This window comes from Lichenostomus cassidix, chromosome 1Aa, assembly GCF_008360975.1.
Source record: "Lichenostomus cassidix isolate B80296 chromosome 1Aa, HeHo_3.0, whole genome shotgun sequence".
Taxonomy (NCBI): Eukaryota; Metazoa; Chordata; class Aves; order Passeriformes; family Meliphagidae; genus Lichenostomus; species Lichenostomus cassidix.
This window is the reverse complement of record NC_139480.1, coordinates 54957923-54977078: the sequence shown is the minus strand read 5'-3', so window position 1 is coordinate 54977078 and position 19156 is coordinate 54957923. Positions and strand designations below refer to the sequence as shown.

The following is a 19156-nucleotide window of genomic DNA, read 5'->3' as shown; positions in this document are numbered from 1 at the left end:
CAAAGAAAAATTAGATCGGCACAGAATCTGGGCCACCCCTGGGTCTAATGCAGATAAAGAGTGTGCAGAGAACAGCCTTGGTATCTGCATGGTTTGGCTTCCTCTGCAGCAGAGCCAAGCCAGTGCTTTGTCAAACGCACCGCACAGGGCAGTGGAGGTGGGTTTTGTGCAAGAGTCGAGGCCAGGCTGCCCCTGTGCTCTGTTCCTTTTTCTGTCACAAGGGAACAGGGAGTGCTTGGTGCTCTCTCACTCACACGTGACCAGCATTCCCAAAGGAGTGGGGCAAGACACTTGTGGAAGGTCAAGGATCAAGGAGCTCCTGGGAATAAAACATATTTCTAATGCATGTAAGCATTAGAAATTTCTAATTTCTGATTTTCACTGGGGCTGGACAGGCTCGCTCAGGGAGCCTCACTTACCAGTGCTAATTCCCAGGTTTAATAAGTAAATCATGACTGACTTATGATATGTTGTCACAGCCAGATGACAGCTGCACACTCAGGAGACCAAGAGGCTGAAAGAAAACATCTGCTTGGGCACACAGCGGGCTCAGTGTTTTAGTTTTAGGACTGCCAAGCATACACCTTCCTTGATTTTGTAGGGAGAAACTGTCTAGGAATCATTGAAGACATATTGTGAAGGCATAATATGTGAAGAGATACTAATGAAAGAGCACTGAAGTGCTCCCCTTTTAACACAGACATGAAGATACATTTCCTTATTAATCACTAATTTTCACACATGGATCCGAACCAAAATTTTAGGCAGTCAGGCTGAAACATCCTATCTTGTGGCACACCTCAGTTCTGGTGCTTTTGGATAATCATTGGCACTAATGAATCCTTAAGGCTGAGGGAATTGGGATTGTTCACCTGGAGAAGAGAAGCTTTGGGGTGACCTCACTGTGGCCTTGCAGTGCCTGAAGGGAGCCTGCAGGAGAGATGGAGAGAGACTCTTGACAAGGGCCTGGAGTGACAGGACAAGGGGCAATGGCTTCACACTGACTGAGAGCAGGTTTGGATTGGATATTGGGAAGGAATTGTTCCCTGTGAGGGTGCTGAGGCCCTGGCACAGGGTGCCCAGAGAAGCTGTGGCTGCCTCTGGATCCCTGGCAGTGTCCAAGGCCAGGCTGGATGTGGCTCTGAGCAGCCTGGGACAGTGGCAGGTGTCCCTGCCGTGGCAGGGTGGCACAGGGTGATCTCTGCGGTCGCTCCCAGCCCGCACCGCTCCACACTCATCGCACGGAACGGAACGGAACGGAACGGCCAGCGCAGCGCCCATTGGCGGGGAGCGCTCTGACGTCACGGGGCGGGGCGAGGCTCCGCGGGCGTGACGTCACGGGGCGGAGCGGGGCGCGCGGCCCGCGCGGCGTGTGACGTCACGGGGCGGTGCCCGCGGAGCGTGGGGCAGCCATGGGGGCTCAGCTGAGCGCGGTGAGTGCCGCCCGAGCGGGGTCCCTCTGCCCACCCAGCCTGCTCGCCCGCCGCCCGCGGGGCTGCCGCGCCGGGACAGGGGGGTTTGGCTGCCAGCTCCGCGGATCGCTGCTGCTGCTGGGGTTGCTGTGCTGGGTGCTGCTGTTGCTGAGGGCCCGCGCTGCTGGCTGCGCACGCTGAGGGTGTTCTGCTCCGTGGGAATGACTGCGGACGGGAGGAGCGGAGGGTTAGGGTGGGCATGGGGAAGGAGTTGCTCCCTGTGAGGGCGCTGAGGGCCTGGCGGCATTACCCGAAGCTGTGGATCGCCTGGAGCCCTGGCAGTGTCCAAGGGCAGGTTGGACAGGGCTCTGAGCTCTGGGATGGCGGGAGTTGTCCCTGCCCGAGGTGTTGGAACGAGGTGATCTCTGCGGTCGCTCCCAGCCCAGCCCATTCCCCGGTTCGGTGCTCACGGCTGCTGAGCAGTGGCTGCAGCGCTGCCATCCCGCTCCGTTCCGCGCTGCCCAGCTGCCTGCTGCGGCTCTGGGCTCTGCTGCTCACACACTCGTGTCCCTGCCCTGGTGACAGCAGCGGGACGGAGGTGCTCTACACGTGCTCCTTCGGGTTCAGCTGCTCACGAGGGGCGCTGAACAGAGGAGATGAGGCTAAGGCTGTAGAAGTGAGGAAACCCCTTTATCCTCTCTATAGTTTCTGAAACAGATGAGCAGAACGCCCAGCTGAGATGACTTCCACGGCAGGGTTTCTGGCGCTGAGGGTCCGAGGTTTGTGCTGCCCAGCAGGGTTTGGTTAGTGTGCTCGCAGGGCAGGGCTGGAGCCCTGAGCTGCTGTGTCTGACAGCTCTGCTCACCACGCCCAGCGCCGCAGCCTCCATGCCTTTCTCTTTGTTATCGCACAGAGGCCTCTTTCCATTAATAAAAATTCCTGCTCACTTACTAATACTGTCTTCGGTTAGCAAAGATTTGTGCGGCTGGAAATGATGAGTCACAAGGTCCCCTTTTAGGGATTCCCAGGCCTTTTGGTCAGCCTGTTGCTCTCTGCTGCTGTAGGCCCGATGCTGAGCAGTTATCTTTATTAATATCTTGGTCTGCCCTGTGGTGAGAGGATATAGGTCACTTTGAACCCAGAGATTGCTTTTCTTAGCAAGCATGACTTCTTGTAATCATTCAGCCTTCAGTTCTTCCCTTTTTTCCTGCCCACCTGCTGATAGATCTGAGTAAGGAACTAAAACAGCTTTCTGAATTAGTGGGTGTGCTGTTTGTTTCCAGGCCAATTCCCATGAGACTTTTGCACTAATTGACCATGAATAACAAATTGCTTTCCACAAGGTTAACGCTCTCTTAAAATTATTTCTCATTGCCTGACAACAGCAGCACTATTTTTTGTTCGTTTTAGATAGCCACATTAGTAAGTGGAACTATTTTAGCATATTAATGTCTTATGTGACATTAATAAGCTGCAGAGTCAGCTTGCTATTGCCACCAGGCCTCATCCACATGTGAATTTCTCATTAAGGTGTTTATTTGCTGCTCTGTCACCTTGAACAACTTCCCTCCCTCTCTTCTTTTCTGTGATTCAATAACAAAAGTTCTTCCCAGAGCGGCAGTAATCTGGTGGATCTATGAGAGTTAAGGAATAATATTCCTATAAACTTCAACTTCTTCAGGAGCAACCTGTGTGGAGCTATTTCAGTGTTCCCAAATAAAAGTGAGAACTGCAGTGTGTATATATGGCATGGTGTGCCCTCAGGCTGTACACAGTGATTATATGTTTTAAACCTGTACAGCAGCATTTGAAGAAGAGAGAATTTATGCTGTCCCACAGTTTTATTATTAATAATGTAGGAAATTTTTATAGCCTCCTGACAGACTGTCACACTTGCCCAAATGCAATTCTAAAATACTGGTCAGGTCACTTTAAAATAAAGTGAAAGTGAAAGCTAACCAGGCAGGACTTTGAGTTCACTTTTTAAATTTTTTTTTGCTCTAGTCATGCTTTTCCCCTCTCCTCTGCTGAAGCATTGAATAATAAATTACAGAGTCAAAGGGGATTTTTGTGGTAGTTGTTCAGTTTGTTTTCTTGCCCTAGTGTAGAGAGGGTGGTGTGGTGTCAGAGCATAACCTGCTCCTGTCTTGTGGGGCTTCAGATGTGGGGAAAATGAAATGATAAAGGGACAGAAAGGGCTTCCCCTTGGCTGTGTTGTGCTGTCCCAGGGCAGGGGTGCTGCTCTGCGTGCTGGTGGGAGCACAGTGCCTGCACCCCAGCTCTGAGCTGGAGGGGTTTAGGTTGGGTGTTAGGGAATTAGGTTGGCGATTTCTCCCAGAGGGTGGTGGGCACTGAACAGGCTCCCCAGGGAATGGTCACAGCCCCAAGGCTGCCAGAGCTCCAGGAGCATTTGGACACTGCTCTCAGGCATGGGGTGGGATTGCTGGGGTGTCTGCGCAGGGCCAGGAGTTGGACTCAGTGATCCTGATGGGTCCTTTCCAACTCAGCACATTCTATGATTCTGTGAGTATTTGGACATGTGTGACATGTGTGTCTGTGCCTGCTGGAGATGAGGACCTGGGAAGTGGAGCTGTGACAGCCTCGCTTGTGTCCAGCTGCCAGCATGCCAACCCTGTGCTGCTGTGCAAGTGCCTCAACACAGGAGTGAGGCCAGGTCTTCATAAAGCAAATCTGTGGGTTTGGGATTTGGTTTTTTTTGTAATAATGCTTTCTCTTCCCACTCAAAGAAACACATTCTTTGTTGGTGGTTAGATTGTCATGTCACAGCACCATGTCCCTTGTCACCTGAATAACTCTCACTATGCACACGTGTCTGACGCTGTTTCTGTGCTGCTGCAGTTGCGTCAGGTGGTGACATACCCAATATGGCTGATCTACAGCACTGTCATGAGGATTTTCAGGAATCCCCGGCCTGCCATCACCCTGAAGGACCCTGAAGTGAAGTATGCACTGAGGCTGATTGATAAGGAGGTAGGTGCATGTGAGTGACCTCTCCATGGAGACTGAAATGCTTCTGAAGTCTTGGGCGATGTCCTGGCAGGGTGGAGACTTTTGTCTTGAGGAAAGGACTTTATAAAAGCTCTTTGTGTAGTATTGCTGAGTTCTGCAGTTCTGCCAGCAGCTTGTTTCCAAGCAGTTTAGAGTGGAGAATGCTGCTTTAGAAATGATCAGACTCACTGTCACGTGTGTCTCGTGTTGTGGAGCACATCAGCAGAAATTCCCAAACACTGCACTGCTGGCTGGGCTAAGTCCAGACTGACAAGTCCTGCTGTCAGGCAGAGCAGGCAGCTTTTCCATGGTCAGAGGCATTCAACAGCAGCTGTCAGAGCTGTGTTGATCCTGGTTGCTGTTACTGGATTGATGTACTTTAATGCACTACAGGAAGAAAAGAGTTTAAGTCATGTAGTCCTGAAAGCACCTGAGTGTCTCAGCTTCTCTTTCTGTCTGTTAAAAGTAAAGCCACTCTGTACCTTCAGGTACAAAATGAAATTCTTACTCAAGTGGGATATCAGAGGAAAGCCACGATGCTTTCAGGGGTGGATTTTGCCATCAAAAGTTGGTAACTCAGCTTGTGGGAAGTGAACCAAAGCCACCAAAGTTGAAAAGTCCAGGTTTCCCATGGATAAAGCCACCATCAAAAGCATGAGAGAGAAATCTTGGCTTCTCAGGTATAAAGTCACACCTGAGGATATTTTAAGTGTTGACTTTTTAAGACCTCATAGTCAGAAATTTATCAGAGGACTTTGGACTAGAACAGAGCTTTGTTTAAGGTTTAGAGGGTGCACTGATAGCTTGGCTTTCACTGGTTCTGTCTGTCAAAGGAAACAGTCATTGTCATTCTGAATCCTGGGCTCATGGGAACCAAAAGCTTCCCTGTGGCTTGGGCTGGGCTGCGTTGCTGAATTTATTTCCCAGGTGTACTTGCTGAATTTATTTCCCATGTATATTCCAACCACACTGTTATTATAGACTCCCTACTTTCTCATGAGGTCAGGAGCACAGGACTGCAAGGAAGGGCTGAGAGATTTGGGATTGTTCACCTGGAGAAGAGAAGCTTTGGGTGACCTCACTGTGGCCTTGCAGTGCCTGAAGGGAGCCTGCAGGAGAGATGGAGAGAGACTCTTGACAAGGGCCTGGAGTGACAGGACAAGGGACAATGGCTTCACTCTGACTGAGAGCAGGTTTGGATTGGATATTGGGAAGGAATTGTTCCCTGTGAGGGTGCTGAGGCCCTGGCACAGGGTGCCCAGAGAAGCTGTGGCTGCCCCTGGATCCCTGGCAGTGTCCAAGGCCAGGCTGGATGTGGCTCTGAGCAGCCTGGGATAGTGGAAGGTGTCCCTGCTGTGGCAGGGGAGGTTGCAAAGAGATGATCTTTAAGGTCCCTTCTACCCAAATCCTTCTATGATTCTATGATGTGCCTAAATTGAGTCTGCCACACCTGCTGTCTTTTGAACAGAGAAATAGGAGTTTTGAGGCTGCTTCCTAGTGCATAGCACAGGAAAAATCTTTTATAGTATAGTTAGATGTGCTAGTTTAGTTTGTGCCTTGAAAAAAGCCAACAACTTCACTTTGGTTGGTTGGTTGGCTTTGTAATGGTGAGCATAATTAATGGTGAGCATAATTAATTTACTGCCTTTCAGTGGCTTCAGCAAAGCACCAGCCTGCAAAAACTGTTCTCCAGCTTTGCATTTGGCAAGGGTGGAAAACTCCTCAGCACTGCAACTTGAGACAGAAGCATGTGGCCAAGGGCTTCCAGGTGCTCAGGGCAGTGCCAGGGTGACCCCATGCTGGAAATGCATCCCAATCCAAGGCTGGCTGTAATCCAGCCTTGACTAACCCCTTGCTCAGTGTCCTCCTGGCTGTGTGGCACCGAGAGACGCAGGTGTGCTGATCTCAGTGGGAAGGATTTCCTGAGCCTCTTCGTTTCTCTTAGCTGCCTCATGAGGCACCAGAATATGTCCAGTCACCTTCAGCTACACTGTCTCGACTTGAACTGATGAGATGAGTAAGTGGGAATTCAGAGCTTTGTGCTTTCTGCGTGCTGTTAAAGACAGCATAATAAAAACACAGCAAAATGGCAAAATCCAGTGAAGCAGTTGCTGAAATTTCCATACAGAAGCAGCAGCAGTCAGAGTGAGAGCAGCAGGGTTAAGTCTGCATTAGTTGTCTTTCTAAAGGAATTTTCAGGGGCAGTTTCTGCTCCTGAATAGACATAAGTACAGAGAAGCCCTTTTGAGACTGCCAGTCAGTTCCCACCTTCCTTCAGGATTTGCCTTCAAATGAGTTACTGTGAAGAAAATTCCATCAGTATGATCATAGTAAGGGGAGACAAACTGTGATGAGGAAGGAATTTGTCTCCATTGGTTACTTTAAAAGCAGTTGAACAAACAAAATGAGGGTTACAAAACCCTTTAAAAGACAGAAAGTCACTGGATGAGGCATTAAGCTGTATGCTGTTTCTTTCTGTCTTTTCTTTGCTGTGTTTTACATTCCCATGAATATGACCTGATTTTTAAAACATAAAGCTCGTGTAATATAAGATATAGTATTTAATTACTTACTGGCAAAATTTTATTCAGGGTGGGACTTTCTTAGTAAAGATTAGAATAAATTATCCCAGCAGGACTGCATATATTGTCATAATTTTGTAATGAAGTTAATATGGAAATGGAGTGTTCTTTTGAATTTTATTTACAGATTAATTCGGTATTTACAGGGAAAATATGTTTAAGGATCTTAGCATAGCAAAAGGAACCAGGTTGCTACTTCCATTGAAATTGTTATTTCATCTGATTTTGAGAGATGGAAATCAAAATGCTTTCACCTTGAACTGCTGCATATTTAAACTTGAAATGAGAATTGAAGAAGCAATTAATTTTTATCTTGTGGCCTTCTCACAGAAGGCAGTGTAAATGTTCATAATGTTTGGGAAGTTATCACTTATTCTTGATCTGCACATGAGTATTATTAATTCTTAATCCTGTAGGAAGCCAGACTTGTCTTGTTTTAAAAGTGAAATCACAAACACCCCAACAACACAGCTGACTGTTCTTTCAATTTTCCTCTTCCAGGAAGTTAGTCATGACACGAGGAGATTTCGGTTTGCTCTCCCTTCCATGGATCACGTTCTGGGTCTCCCTCTGGGTATGTTCCTTATGAAGAATCCAAGTGTTGCTTGGGTCAATTATACTATAAGAGATTTTGGGGGGATTTTTTCCCTATGTTTTGAATTTGGAATACTGCTCATGTGGCTGGAGCTGTTACTGACATCTCTGCAAGATTATCCTCCCACTGTGAGTAATCTGCAGGCTCTGAAATGTGTACTTGAGTGAACATCCAGCTTGTTTTTGTGAAGAGAGTAGAAACAAACACAGGTCTTTGCTTGTACTTTTCCAGTCTCAGCTTTCCAGCATGTGTAATTCCTGTGGGGCTGAATCCCTGCAGTCAATTCCATGCCCTGAGGCACCACTCAGCCACTTCTCCTCTAACATGTGTGGTTTACCAGATGATCTACTCACTCCTGAATTTCATGGAAGTTTTGAATCACTGGCGGGTTGCTGTTTCCAGAGGCTCTGCCACGTGGTGTGTTGCCTTCCATAACAGCTTAGTGCCATTGTTTCCTTCTGCTTCTATAAAGAATTTAATTGTGACTTGTGTTTAATATTTAATTGTGACTCGTGTTTAATAGGATTTCTGCTTTAACAAGCTGCTGCAGTGATCCCTGGCACAGGTGCTTTGTGATTATTGTCAGCACCTTATCCAGGTGTTTGGGATGTTATAAATGTCTTGATCTTTTTGAGCAGCCATGAAAGCAAAGCTCATTCCCCTTGCTTGCCCACAATGAGCATTGAGGAGTGGTTTGCAGGGTGAGGCTTGGGAAGCAGAGGGAGCTGAAGGCTGCTGAGGGTGGCAAAGCAGCTGGGAGCAGCAGAGCTGCAGCTGTGGGGCAAATACTCTTCAGTGCAAGACCAGCATTTGGCTTTTATCCCCCAAAACACTGACTGGTTCATTCTGAGGGAGAGGGTTGTGTGTGGCTTCATGCAGAGGCTGCCAGCTTACATCCTGGTAGGAGGGTGGGGCAAAGCTCTAACAGGTGAGGGCATAAGGCACATTTTCTCTCTGGGAGGGGCACCTTTGGTGGCTTTGTGGCAGTTCCTGTGAGATGTGCCCCAGCAGCAGCCCCACTGTCCAGGCTGACAGGCTGCAGTGGTCACCAGGGCTCTGGGAGTCTGTGCCTGCAGGGGTCTCTTCAGAATGTTGGAATTTTATGGGAAAACACTTCATAGAAGGTTTTTGGGGGTTTTTTCCCCCCAGACAAAAATAAGTTGACATAGAAGAGAAACTGTTGCAGTGAGTTCAGAGGATGTGGCACAGATGGAAACATGATTGCTAACATTGATACCTTAAGCTGGAGGAATGGAAGGGTTAGAAAAGTGCTTTGTGTCTAGGCAGCCTCAGCAAAGGCAGCTGGAGAGCTCCTGGAAGACCTGAGGGATCTGTGGTCAAAGCAAGAACATTTATAAACTCTGTTTTAACTAAACTGTGGCAGTTTACAGCTAGTGTGTTAATAAAGGTGTGTGAAGAGCATTGGACTGTTCTCCCTTCTGTGTCCCTTTTCTTTGTCTGTACAGGAGAGACAAATCCCATCTTTTGCAAGATCTCAGGTACACTTCAGGCTTTGGTAAATGTAAATGCATGAAGTTATGATTGACACACAAAATTGGCAGTGGAGTTGTCTGTCCTTCCAGGTAGATCTGTATGTGGGTAACAGCTCTGGCAAGCTGTTGCCAGGAAAATGAGAAAGGAAGAATTGATGACCCAAAATAAAGCAGTTAGAAGTCTGATGCTGCATTTCAGTCCTACCAACTCAGTACATCACTGAAAGAAAAATCTTCTGAAAGAAAACTAGTTTTCGTGTTTTCTTCCCTGCGACAGGACAGCACATCTACCTGTCTGCACGGATTGATGGAGCTCTGGTTGTCAGACCTTACACTCCAGTTTCCAGTGATGATGACAAGGGCTTTGTGGATCTTGTTGTCAAGGTGAGATGTCACACTCTCTTCCCAGCCTGGGCAACTTCTGAGCCAGCTTTACAGTGCCTTTAGGTGAAGTCTGATATGCTGACTTCTCTTCAGGAATTGCCATTACCTGCAATCCACATGACATTTTGCAGACACTTCTTCATTGGGTATCTCATGAGGTGCTGCATCAATTTCCACACTCGGTGTAAACCTGAGGTGTTCATACACTTTTTAATCCTTCTGGAATAAGGTCACCTGCAGTCCTTGCCTGAATGGTACATAATGACCAAATTCCTTTTGCAGCTAATGGAATTTGGTCATTGAGAGTGGTGATCATTATCATTACTGATCCAGGCAGTGTGAATGACTGATTTAATTGGTATCTTAAGTCTTGTGATAATGTACTTTTGTTTTGTGTCTTGGCAGCTAAACTACCTATTATTTAAAACTGTCAGGAGTTTAAAATACGGATATCTGCACTGGATTTCCTCTTAGAATGTTGCTCTTTAGAATCACAGTGTTTTGGTTTTTTTCTTGAGTTTTCTCGCCCCTTTTGAACTTGTGTGTAAATCATGTTGATTATTATCAATATTTTCTGTGTTGCAGAACTGCAATGGAGGAATCTGTCCAAAGATTGGGGCAGGAATGATATTTTAATATTTTTTTCAATCAGACATTGCATTTCTTTGTGGAGTAATTGTGTTCTTTGCATGAGGAGTATTTGTATGTAAAAATCTGAAGGGCAAATGCTCATCTCTGAGCTGTGAGATTTAATTGCTGCATTGCTTTTTTAACAGGTCTACTTCAGAGGTGTCCACCCCAAGTTTCCTGATGGTGGGAAGATGTCTCAATACTTGGACAGCCTGAAAATAGGGGACACCATTGACTTCAGAGGACCAAGTGGCCTCCTTGTGTACAAAGGAAAAGGTAAGGCTGGTTTGGAAGATAGAATTTATCCAGAATAAACACTACAGAAAAACATATAATATTAGAAATGCTTTTTATTGATGCAGTTCTCAAATAAGGGATGTTTTTTTCCCATGCTTATATGGATATAGTTTATACACTGATAAAAACATTGGGTATTTGTACTGCCCAGTGCTAATTTCCCAAGTAAAAATGAACTCTATGAGTAGGCAGTACTTTTATGTCAGTAGAAAATATCTCACTTTATTACAGTGCAGACACAGATGTGCCACAAAAACCTTCTGGCAGTTCTGTGTGAAGCAGAGCTCTGACATGTGGTTTTCCAGAGCTTTGTCTGTGGTATTCATGTTACCCTGGATGAAGAGAGCAGTGAATACAACACACCATTTTTGGGAGTTTCAAACCCTCTGTTGGGTTTGGCTGAAACAGGCAAATCAGCTCAGAAAAGAAAAAAACAGACCAAAAAATGCATGCTGCATATTTTATGTTTTTCCTTAAAATAATCTGCACAGGGGAATAAACTCTGAGCAGATCAATTCCTAAGTGTGGAGCTGTTTGGAGTGACTGACTGAATGTCACTGGGGGAATGGGATGAGAGCAAATAGAAATGCAGTTAGTGTGTATGTAGGCTGTGGTCAGGAATAAGTAATAACCCATGGCAGTGTCTGATGTTACCACCTCATGTCTTTAAGTTATCTTTCAGGATTGCTTTAATTCAGGACATCTTCACCTTTTCTGTTCCCTGGGAGGGAAGGGTGACAGGGCTGAAACAAAGTCAGTTTAGCTGGATGTATTGGTTTGAAAACAAACCAGTGGGAGATCACAAGTCAAGATTGAAATTAAAAATAAGTGAAATAATACAAGGAAAAGCACTGACAAAGTCAGATACAACCTAACACCCTGTTAGGGTGGTAGTAGCAGTCCAACTGAAGTAGTCCAGTTGAAGCGGTGATCCTGTGAAGGTCTAGTCTCCAGCTGAAGATCCAGTGGTAGCTCTGGTCCTCTGGGAACCCAGTAGACAGGGCTAGCTCAGGCAGATCCAAGGCCAGGTTATATCCAGGTGGGAACACCTGGCTCCTCCCTCCTCGGCAGAGCATCTCACAATGGGATGAGATAAGTCCATGAGTCACACGGTGGGTCCCTGATGGCCCATTGCCTGTCATGCGGGGTGGGTCATTAGCAGCTGGTAACAGCTCACGGATGGCCCATTGTCTGTCATCCGGAGTGGGTCATTAGCAGGTGATGGCAGCTAACGGCTCACAGCTGGTGGTAATAGAATACTTAACTACATCTATATTGCAACCTAGGACACTGGATGTGCTGGAAGGGGGTAACAGGAGGTGTTCCTTGCTTGCTTCAATGTTTTCCATCTCTTTCTCTCTCCAGGCAAGTTTGATATTCGGCCAGAAAAGAAAGCTGAACCAGTTACCAAGACCGTGAAATACGTGGGGATGATTGCAGGGGGGACTGGTAGGTATCTGTAAGGATTCATCTGTGGTTTCTGACAGCTGGGAGATGCATTTGCCCACATTTTCCCACTTGTCCCTTGTTTTACTCCCCATTCTCACATCACTGACCTTCTCTCTTCCAGGGATAACACCAATGCTGCAGATCATCCGAGCAATCATCAAGGACAAAGATGACCCCACCATTTGCCAGCTGCTGTTTGCTAATCAGGTAATTCTGTCCTTCTGTTTGCAGAGTTTTACTTACCTAGCAGAACTCCACTCAGCAAATGAAATCCTCTCTGAGGAAGCCTGGTACAGAGATAGAAACCCTGAGGGGAGAAGTGAGCTGAAATGTTGGAAACCTCCCATATAAAAGCACTTGTAATAAATTGGGGCTTTAGCATTACTACAGCAATGTTTGCTAATGTTTGCTTTCCTGTGACTCATTGCTCTGTTTCTAATCCAGTTTATGACTGTTTTAAAGCCCTGCATTCCTTTGTGCAAGTTGTTAATGTTTTGGGCAGACTTTCTGAGCTGTGTTTCTTTGTGGAACCATGACAGAGGTGGACATTTGTCTCCTCCAGCAATTTTAACTCCCCAGATTTACAGCAGGGTTTGTCTGTGGAATCTTTCTGTCTGAGGACACCTTGGGTGAGGCTAAAATAACCAGGACTCCAGCAGGTCCCTCAGTTACAGAGCTGTCTGCTTGGCTGTCTGCTTTCATTTCCATCCTCTCTGTCAGTTCTTCACGCCTTTCCCTTGCTCCTGGAAGTGTGGCACCCTGCATGCTGGCCAAAGGGAGGCTCTCTTGTCCATGGAATCCTTGCAGCAGATATTGCTTGGAAAACCCAAATGCTGCTGGTCAAAGCCCCTTCTTTGCCTGATGTTCTTCTGCTGTAACTCTTTCTGCTTTTCAGTTTTCCCTTCTAATGAATATTTGTTTCTGGATTATGAGTCATTGTTTGTGGTGAGCTTCACTTCATTCTTGTGGTTTTTAGCTTCTTTAGGCTCTCCTCTGTTTTTCTTCTCATATTCAGAGTGTCTTCATTTCATTTGTGCCATACCTAAGCCTATAAGAAAGATGGAGAGAGACTCTTGACAAGGGCCTGGAGTGACAGGACAAGGGGCAATGGCTTCACACTGACTGAGAGCAGGTTTGGATTGGATATTGGGAAGGAATTGTTCCCTGTGAGGGTTCTGAGGCCCTGGCACAGGGTGCCCAGAGAAGCTGTGGCTGCCCCTGGATCCCTGGCAGTGTCCAAGGCCAGGCTGGATGTGGCTCTCAGCAGCCTGGGGCAGTGGCAGGTGTCCCTGCCCATGGCAGGGGTGGAATGAGATGATCTTTAAGGTCCCTTCCACTCAGGCAGTTCTGTGATAGCTGAGTCATAACCTGAGATTTTTCTGCCCAGGAGCTATGATCCAAGTGCCAAGATTCCCTGTTCTGAGAAGCCCTGCCAGTGCTCTCTGCTGTTGGCTGGAACCCTTGGATTTGGCATAGAGTGCAGTGGGATCAGGGCAGGATTTGCTAGGAATGAGTCAGGATGACTAACACAGGGCTGGAGCTTCTTTAGCAACATGGAAAACCCACTGCAGCTTGGAGGGAGAGCTTGGGGAACAGTTCCCTGCATGTTACAAACAGCCTATGGAAGCATCAGCCCCTGGCTTTAAAGAGTCCTTGCACCCAGTGACTGCAGAAATAGAAAGCAGCTTCTAAAACTATTTAAAGTATTTTAAAGTATTGAAAACAATGTACATGGGCTCCTACTGTACTTCTGGCTGGCACACTTAGAGTTGGCCAGACCCAGCAGGAGCTTTTTTGGAGCACCCACAGCTGCAGGTCCAGGATTAGGCACCTTCTCTGGAATAGCTGCTGCACATTCCTCCTTCCCCCCCAGTTCCAGACTTAGTGCTGACCTCAGTGCCAAATTACTATGGCTGCAGGGGATGGCACCAATTTTAATCTCTGCCCTTTTCCTTCCTGCCCAGACTGCAGCTGCTCTTAGGGAAAGAAGGCTTTCCTTTGGCCTTCAGTGCTGCTGCATCAGGGAGGAGCAGAACCTGACACCCTGAGTAACATTTGTTGTTCCAACCAGAACTTGATACCCTTTTGGTTATTTGTTCCACACCCTTTTCAAAAGCCAAGCAGTCTCCATATGGCAGTGCTGGTGATTCTTGAATTGGCAAAGGTGGAAAACCTGGCATTTTCTTGGCTGGATGGTACAGAAGGGGGTAGGGAAATATTTCTGTCGTGATTAGTTTTTTGATGAAAGTTGCTGTTGTAATAGTGCTAAAAATAGGGCTTTATTCTTCTGATTCCCTGATTAAGCGATGATTCTGCTTTGTTTTGATTTTAGAGGGAAGGCATTGCATGGTCAGGATTTGGAAAAGTTATGAGCCTTTTTATTAGCTCTGCCTCAGGATGGGCATGGAGATAACTCGGGTTTGGCCTCTTCAGCCTGTGAAGCAGAGTTGAATAATCTGTTCCATCTCTCAGGGCTGTGCAGTAGCTGCTGCTCTGTGTCCATCTGAGGCTGCCCTCCCACGCAGGGTGTGCTCACTGTTTTCCTTGTCCTGCAGACTGAGAAGGATATCCTGTTACGCTCCGAGCTCGATGAGATCCAGGCTCAGCATCCCAGCCGCTTCAAGTGTTGGTACACGCTGGACACAGCACCTGAAAGTAAGGCTTGAAACACCACTTCATGTGAAACTCATGACTGTTCATGTGTTTTACAGGAGACATGCTATGCCATGTGTGTATTTCTGAGCTTAATGATGCATTTCCTTAGTGAAGGTCTGAGTGCATCCAGTGGCATCATTCTCCACACAGGGATGCACAGATGTAGGCAGATAAGTGTTTCCAAAGCTCACTTCAGTGCAGTGTTCCTCCCATGGCTGCACCTCAGTATCTACCATTGGCTCCTGGGGAAGGTGACTGTGTTTTCCCCTTCCCCATAGACATAAATATAACATATTATCCTTGGGTTTGGAGGCAGCTGCAGTGCCAGAGGCACTGTGGAGCTCACAGACACACATCCCTGCCTGGCTGAGAGTGTTTGGCAGTTTGTGGCAGCAGATCCTCTTCCTGGGCAATGGGATCACCTCTGGATTAGCAGTGTTCCTCAGTGAAAATTACTGCTCCAGCTTGGTGCAGTGCAGCTTTAAAGAGAACGTGGCTGGTCTGGGTGAGATGATGAGCTTGCTGAACAAGCTAGAGGCAGAGAAGTTTAAACAGTGTCATTCCTTGTGGTTTTCCTTTCTTACCATTCCTTGTCATGCCCACCCACGTCAGGATAGATTCACACTCGTATTTAGTGGGAGTTTGGGGCAGAGAAGGAAAAGCCATTTGCCTCCTCTTCCCTTGTGACCAAGAACACACCTCTGGCACAGTGAGGGAAGGGTCTTGCCCTCCCCACAGTCTGTTGCTGTTGTGTCATCCACTGCAATTAGTGTTCTCCTGAATTGCTGATCACCATTCCTTTTTCTGGGGAAATGTGCATTGATCTTAGCTGTTGGAATAAAAGTTCCTCCTTAGACCTCCTCGAGAATGTTCTGGAGATTTTCACAGTCATATGTGAAACCAAACCAAAAATGTGATAAAAAAAGTATGTCAGTCTTGTGGTGCCCAAAAGTTTGGGTCAGCAGCAGCAAAAGTGTGTTCTGCATCCAGGGCTGGGGATGTGATGGTTAAACCTGAATCCCAGTAAAACTTATAGTCACTGTGAGTGTTCCAACTGGGAGCAGCTTCATCAGCTGGATTTCTCCTTTCTAAAGTGACTTGTATCTCTCTTCTCGTCCTTTTAACATCATTCCCCTTCCCCTACTTCCTTTTTTTTCTTTTTAACAGATTGGGATTACAGCCAAGGATTTGTGAACCAAGAGATGATCAGAGACCATCTTCCCCCACCTCAGAATGATGTTCTGATCCTCATGTGTGGACCTCCTCCAATGATCCAGTATGCTTGCATTCCCAACCTGGACAAACTAGGCTATGCCAAGGACATGAGGTTCTCCTTCTAAACACGACTGGTAATTCAGAGATCTCGTGTAGAAGGGAAGGAAAAGAAAAACCATTTAACAGGGAACAGGACAAAGTTACAGGGGTGGCTGATGCACAGTGCTGGGAAACTACATTTACATTAAAAATGCTTCATATTTTCAGACTCTCTGGCAAGTAAGACACGTAACTGTGCTAAACCTGTGTGTGGAGAGGTGGTGATGCCTCGTGCTCTGTGTTATGTGCTCCACGTCCAGGGAGGACAGTGCAGCTGCTCAGGGCAGCACACACTCATTTATGCTTTTTTCTTAGCGCTGTAATCAAGTGGCAGTAATATCCTACTTCCTAACACTGTGCATACCCAGGATTTTACTCAGTATGAACTATGAAAATAATGAAAAGCGTTGGATTATCCATATTGCTTATGCCAAATTGTAATCCTTACAGAGCTCTGAGGGCCAGGAGTGTTTGCCTTGTATCTATAACCTTTGCAACATCAGCTGAAAGATGCTTGTTGAGTTGAAGGATGCCAGTTAACCATTTAGGACTGAAGTTGTTCCAGCTGACTTGTTAATCAAAACAGAGAGGTAGTGATAAAATATGGCTTTCCTTTGTATTTTGGAATAGCCTCTCTGAAGTGCAAACACTTTCCCAGTTGGTCACAGTTCTCATCCCTGGGCAATGAAAGAAACTACAGAAGGTGGCTTTGGGTACTGTTCCACAAGTACCTTGAATTTTTTGCTTGTACATTGTGTGAAATACTGAAACAAAGTACTACATTTTGTATTTACTCCTAAATGCTGGGCGAGGCCATAGGAGTACAAAAGCAGTTGTTCTGCGTGTCCTGTGCAGTGAAAAAAAAATGCTGGGTGAAAACTGGATCAGATTTTTTTTTTTTGTTAAAGAGATTGATTTGGACTGAAGGGAGCCCAGGTTTCACTGCCAGGGTGGTTTTGGCAGGTGGCCCAGCTCTGGGTGCAGCAGCACCCAATCACCTCTGTGTCTCAATCAGGCAAAGCTCCCCAGGGTTTGCTTGGTAAGGATGCACAGGAATAGCCTTAAATCACCAAACTGACAGCAAATTCAAGTGTCTCATGGAGTCTAAAACTGTTTCTTAGAGGCTGTTTACTACAGCCTCAATTTTTATTTTTTAAAATCCTTTTTTTACAGCAGCCTTTTACCTAGTTTTTAGGACACATCCTGCATGCCCAACATTCTGCTTCTGACCAGCAGAGATGCTGCTGAGGTTAGAGGTGTCCTGCAAGGAGTCTAGGAAGCTAAAACCCTCGTTCTGGTGATGACATCAGAGTGATTGGAAGGATGTTTAGTCATGTATGAAGTACTGTGGGTGCTAAGGTAGCTACAGGTGTCAGTGTACAATAGCAATTTTTACAGAGTGGGTAGGAATTTGAGACTATAGCTCACTGTGTTTTCTTTTGTGCCCGTACAGCAGGTGGGTACTGTGTATTTAAAAGGTTCTTTTTTCAGCAAGAATTAAAAGGCAAAGATACTACAGTTAATTTAAGGAACCTCAACTAGATAATGCTATTATTAATTTTATTAATTTGACATTTGCCTCAAGTCTTGAATTTTTGATGTGTGCTTCTGAAACTTGTTCTTTAATACTATGCTCCAAAGTTGAATTACTACTCAAGTTTTTAAGTTTTAGTCCCTTTTTTGGAAGGTAAAAAGCAGTAATATAAGAGAAGTGATCTTACTGCTGGTCTGTATCACTGTGGGATATGCATAGATTTTTTTCATTACTGTATTTGCCAAGATCATTCCCATCTTTTTTTATCCTGAATAAAGTTTTGGAAAGCTGAGTTTCATGAGAACTGGTTTGTATTTTGATTATTCTTAACTTGGAGTTTCCCTTGGCACCAAAAGCAGTGGGTAAACCTAACATGACCCTGAAAGGCCATTAAGATCCCAGATTTGCAATCCCCAATTCCCTCAGGATTTGTACATTGAAGCTTTTCAGGGTTAATTTAGCAAACTTGAGGTTTTGGCGATTTCACGATCAAAACAAGAAGAAATCTGTGAAAAAGAAACTTCCCTAAAGCTGGCTTAAAGTGGTCCCTGCTTATGACTAATTAAAACAACTCCTTCAAAAGGAGGTAGGATTGATTAAATACTCCCAAACTCACCCCAATTTTCCACAATCAAGAAAGAAAAAAAAAGGAAAAGAAGGAAAATCAGTTAATTCTGACATAAGGAATGTTGATCATCCCCATACACTTCGAGGTGAAAAAATATTTCTGCCACTCTAACAAATCTACTTTATATTGTCTCAGTTCAATATTAATTATTTAAATATTGTATTAAGCATCTTAAGGACACAACACTTGGAATTCTCAAAAACTGCTCAGTTTTGCTACTTCAAGGACTTTGACACCCAGGGAACTGAGTGCTCCCAGATAGAAACACCACATTTGATACAAATCTGATAGAAATTTGATACTGTTTGCCTGCTAAGCTTTTCCAAAAGCTGTGGGGTCAAGGCTGGAAATCCTTGCTGAGGCTTTTCCTCCATGTCACATCTGGATTTACTCTTGGGAAAGCCCCACTCCAAGGACTTGGGTTTGAAGTGGTTGCGCTTGATGTTACAGACACAGAATTCCTTTGAGATTTGGCATTTCCTGCAGGATGGAATTCCCTTGAGAAGTTTCTCTGGGAAGTGGAGAGAAACTCTGCTGAGTTTTGGAGTTTCTGCAGGAGAAGGATGTATTGTTGAAGTTGGACATCTGGGATGTGGAATTTTACGCATCACAGGGTGTTTTTCCAGAAACCAGCAGATAAAGAAGACTTCCAAGTTCTCAGTAGGTGTGTTGAAAAAATCCCTCCTAGGGAAAAAAGGTAATTAAAACCTCTAAAAGTAGGGACTAATAAGCATGGAAAGGGAAAATCCAACCCCAGCAGGAGACAGAATGTTAATTAAGGAAAGAGAATGATGTCCTAAAGAAGCAGAGAACATTAATTTTTGTTTGCTAAAATGTTTGGAATCAGGGTCTGTGTGGAGGCTGGGATTTTCTCAGCCATATCCAGAGCCCAGCACTGGGAATGAGGTAATTCCTGGCTTTCCAGCACTAAAAATGCAGTGCCAGAGGGTTCTGTTTTTCTGAGGATTTGGGGAATATTTGGCAAAAATTTATGGTGGCCAAGGTTGGACTAAGCTTTTAACATGCCATGGATTCATGAGACTGGGGATTTCAGCAAGCACCACACAGGTTTTTTCAGGGAAATCCTGTGATCCCCAAATCCATGTGAGTTCAAAGCAAAAACCCCTGGGAGTTGAACATCCCCATGGAATGTTTCTTGGGAATTTTGAAGTAT

General features: G+C 45.8%; 1 protein-coding gene across 1 annotated transcript; it reads left to right on the top strand.

Annotated features, from left to right (window-relative positions):
• Positions 1 to 1296: 1296 nt before the first annotated feature.
• LOC146443927 (NADH-cytochrome b5 reductase 3-like) lies at positions 1297 to 17646 on the top strand. Its single transcript, XM_085049117.1, has 9 exons — positions 1297 to 1433; positions 4272 to 4403; positions 7505 to 7577; positions 9369 to 9475; positions 10252 to 10381; positions 11768 to 11851; positions 11973 to 12058; positions 14407 to 14506; positions 15674 to 17646. The coding sequence occupies exons 1-9, from the start codon at positions 1413 to 1415 to the stop codon at positions 15844 to 15846; spliced, it is 906 nt and encodes a 301-aa protein (XP_084905243.1). The 5' UTR covers positions 1297 to 1412; the 3' UTR covers positions 15847 to 17646.
• Positions 17647 to 19156: the final 1510 nt, after the last annotated feature.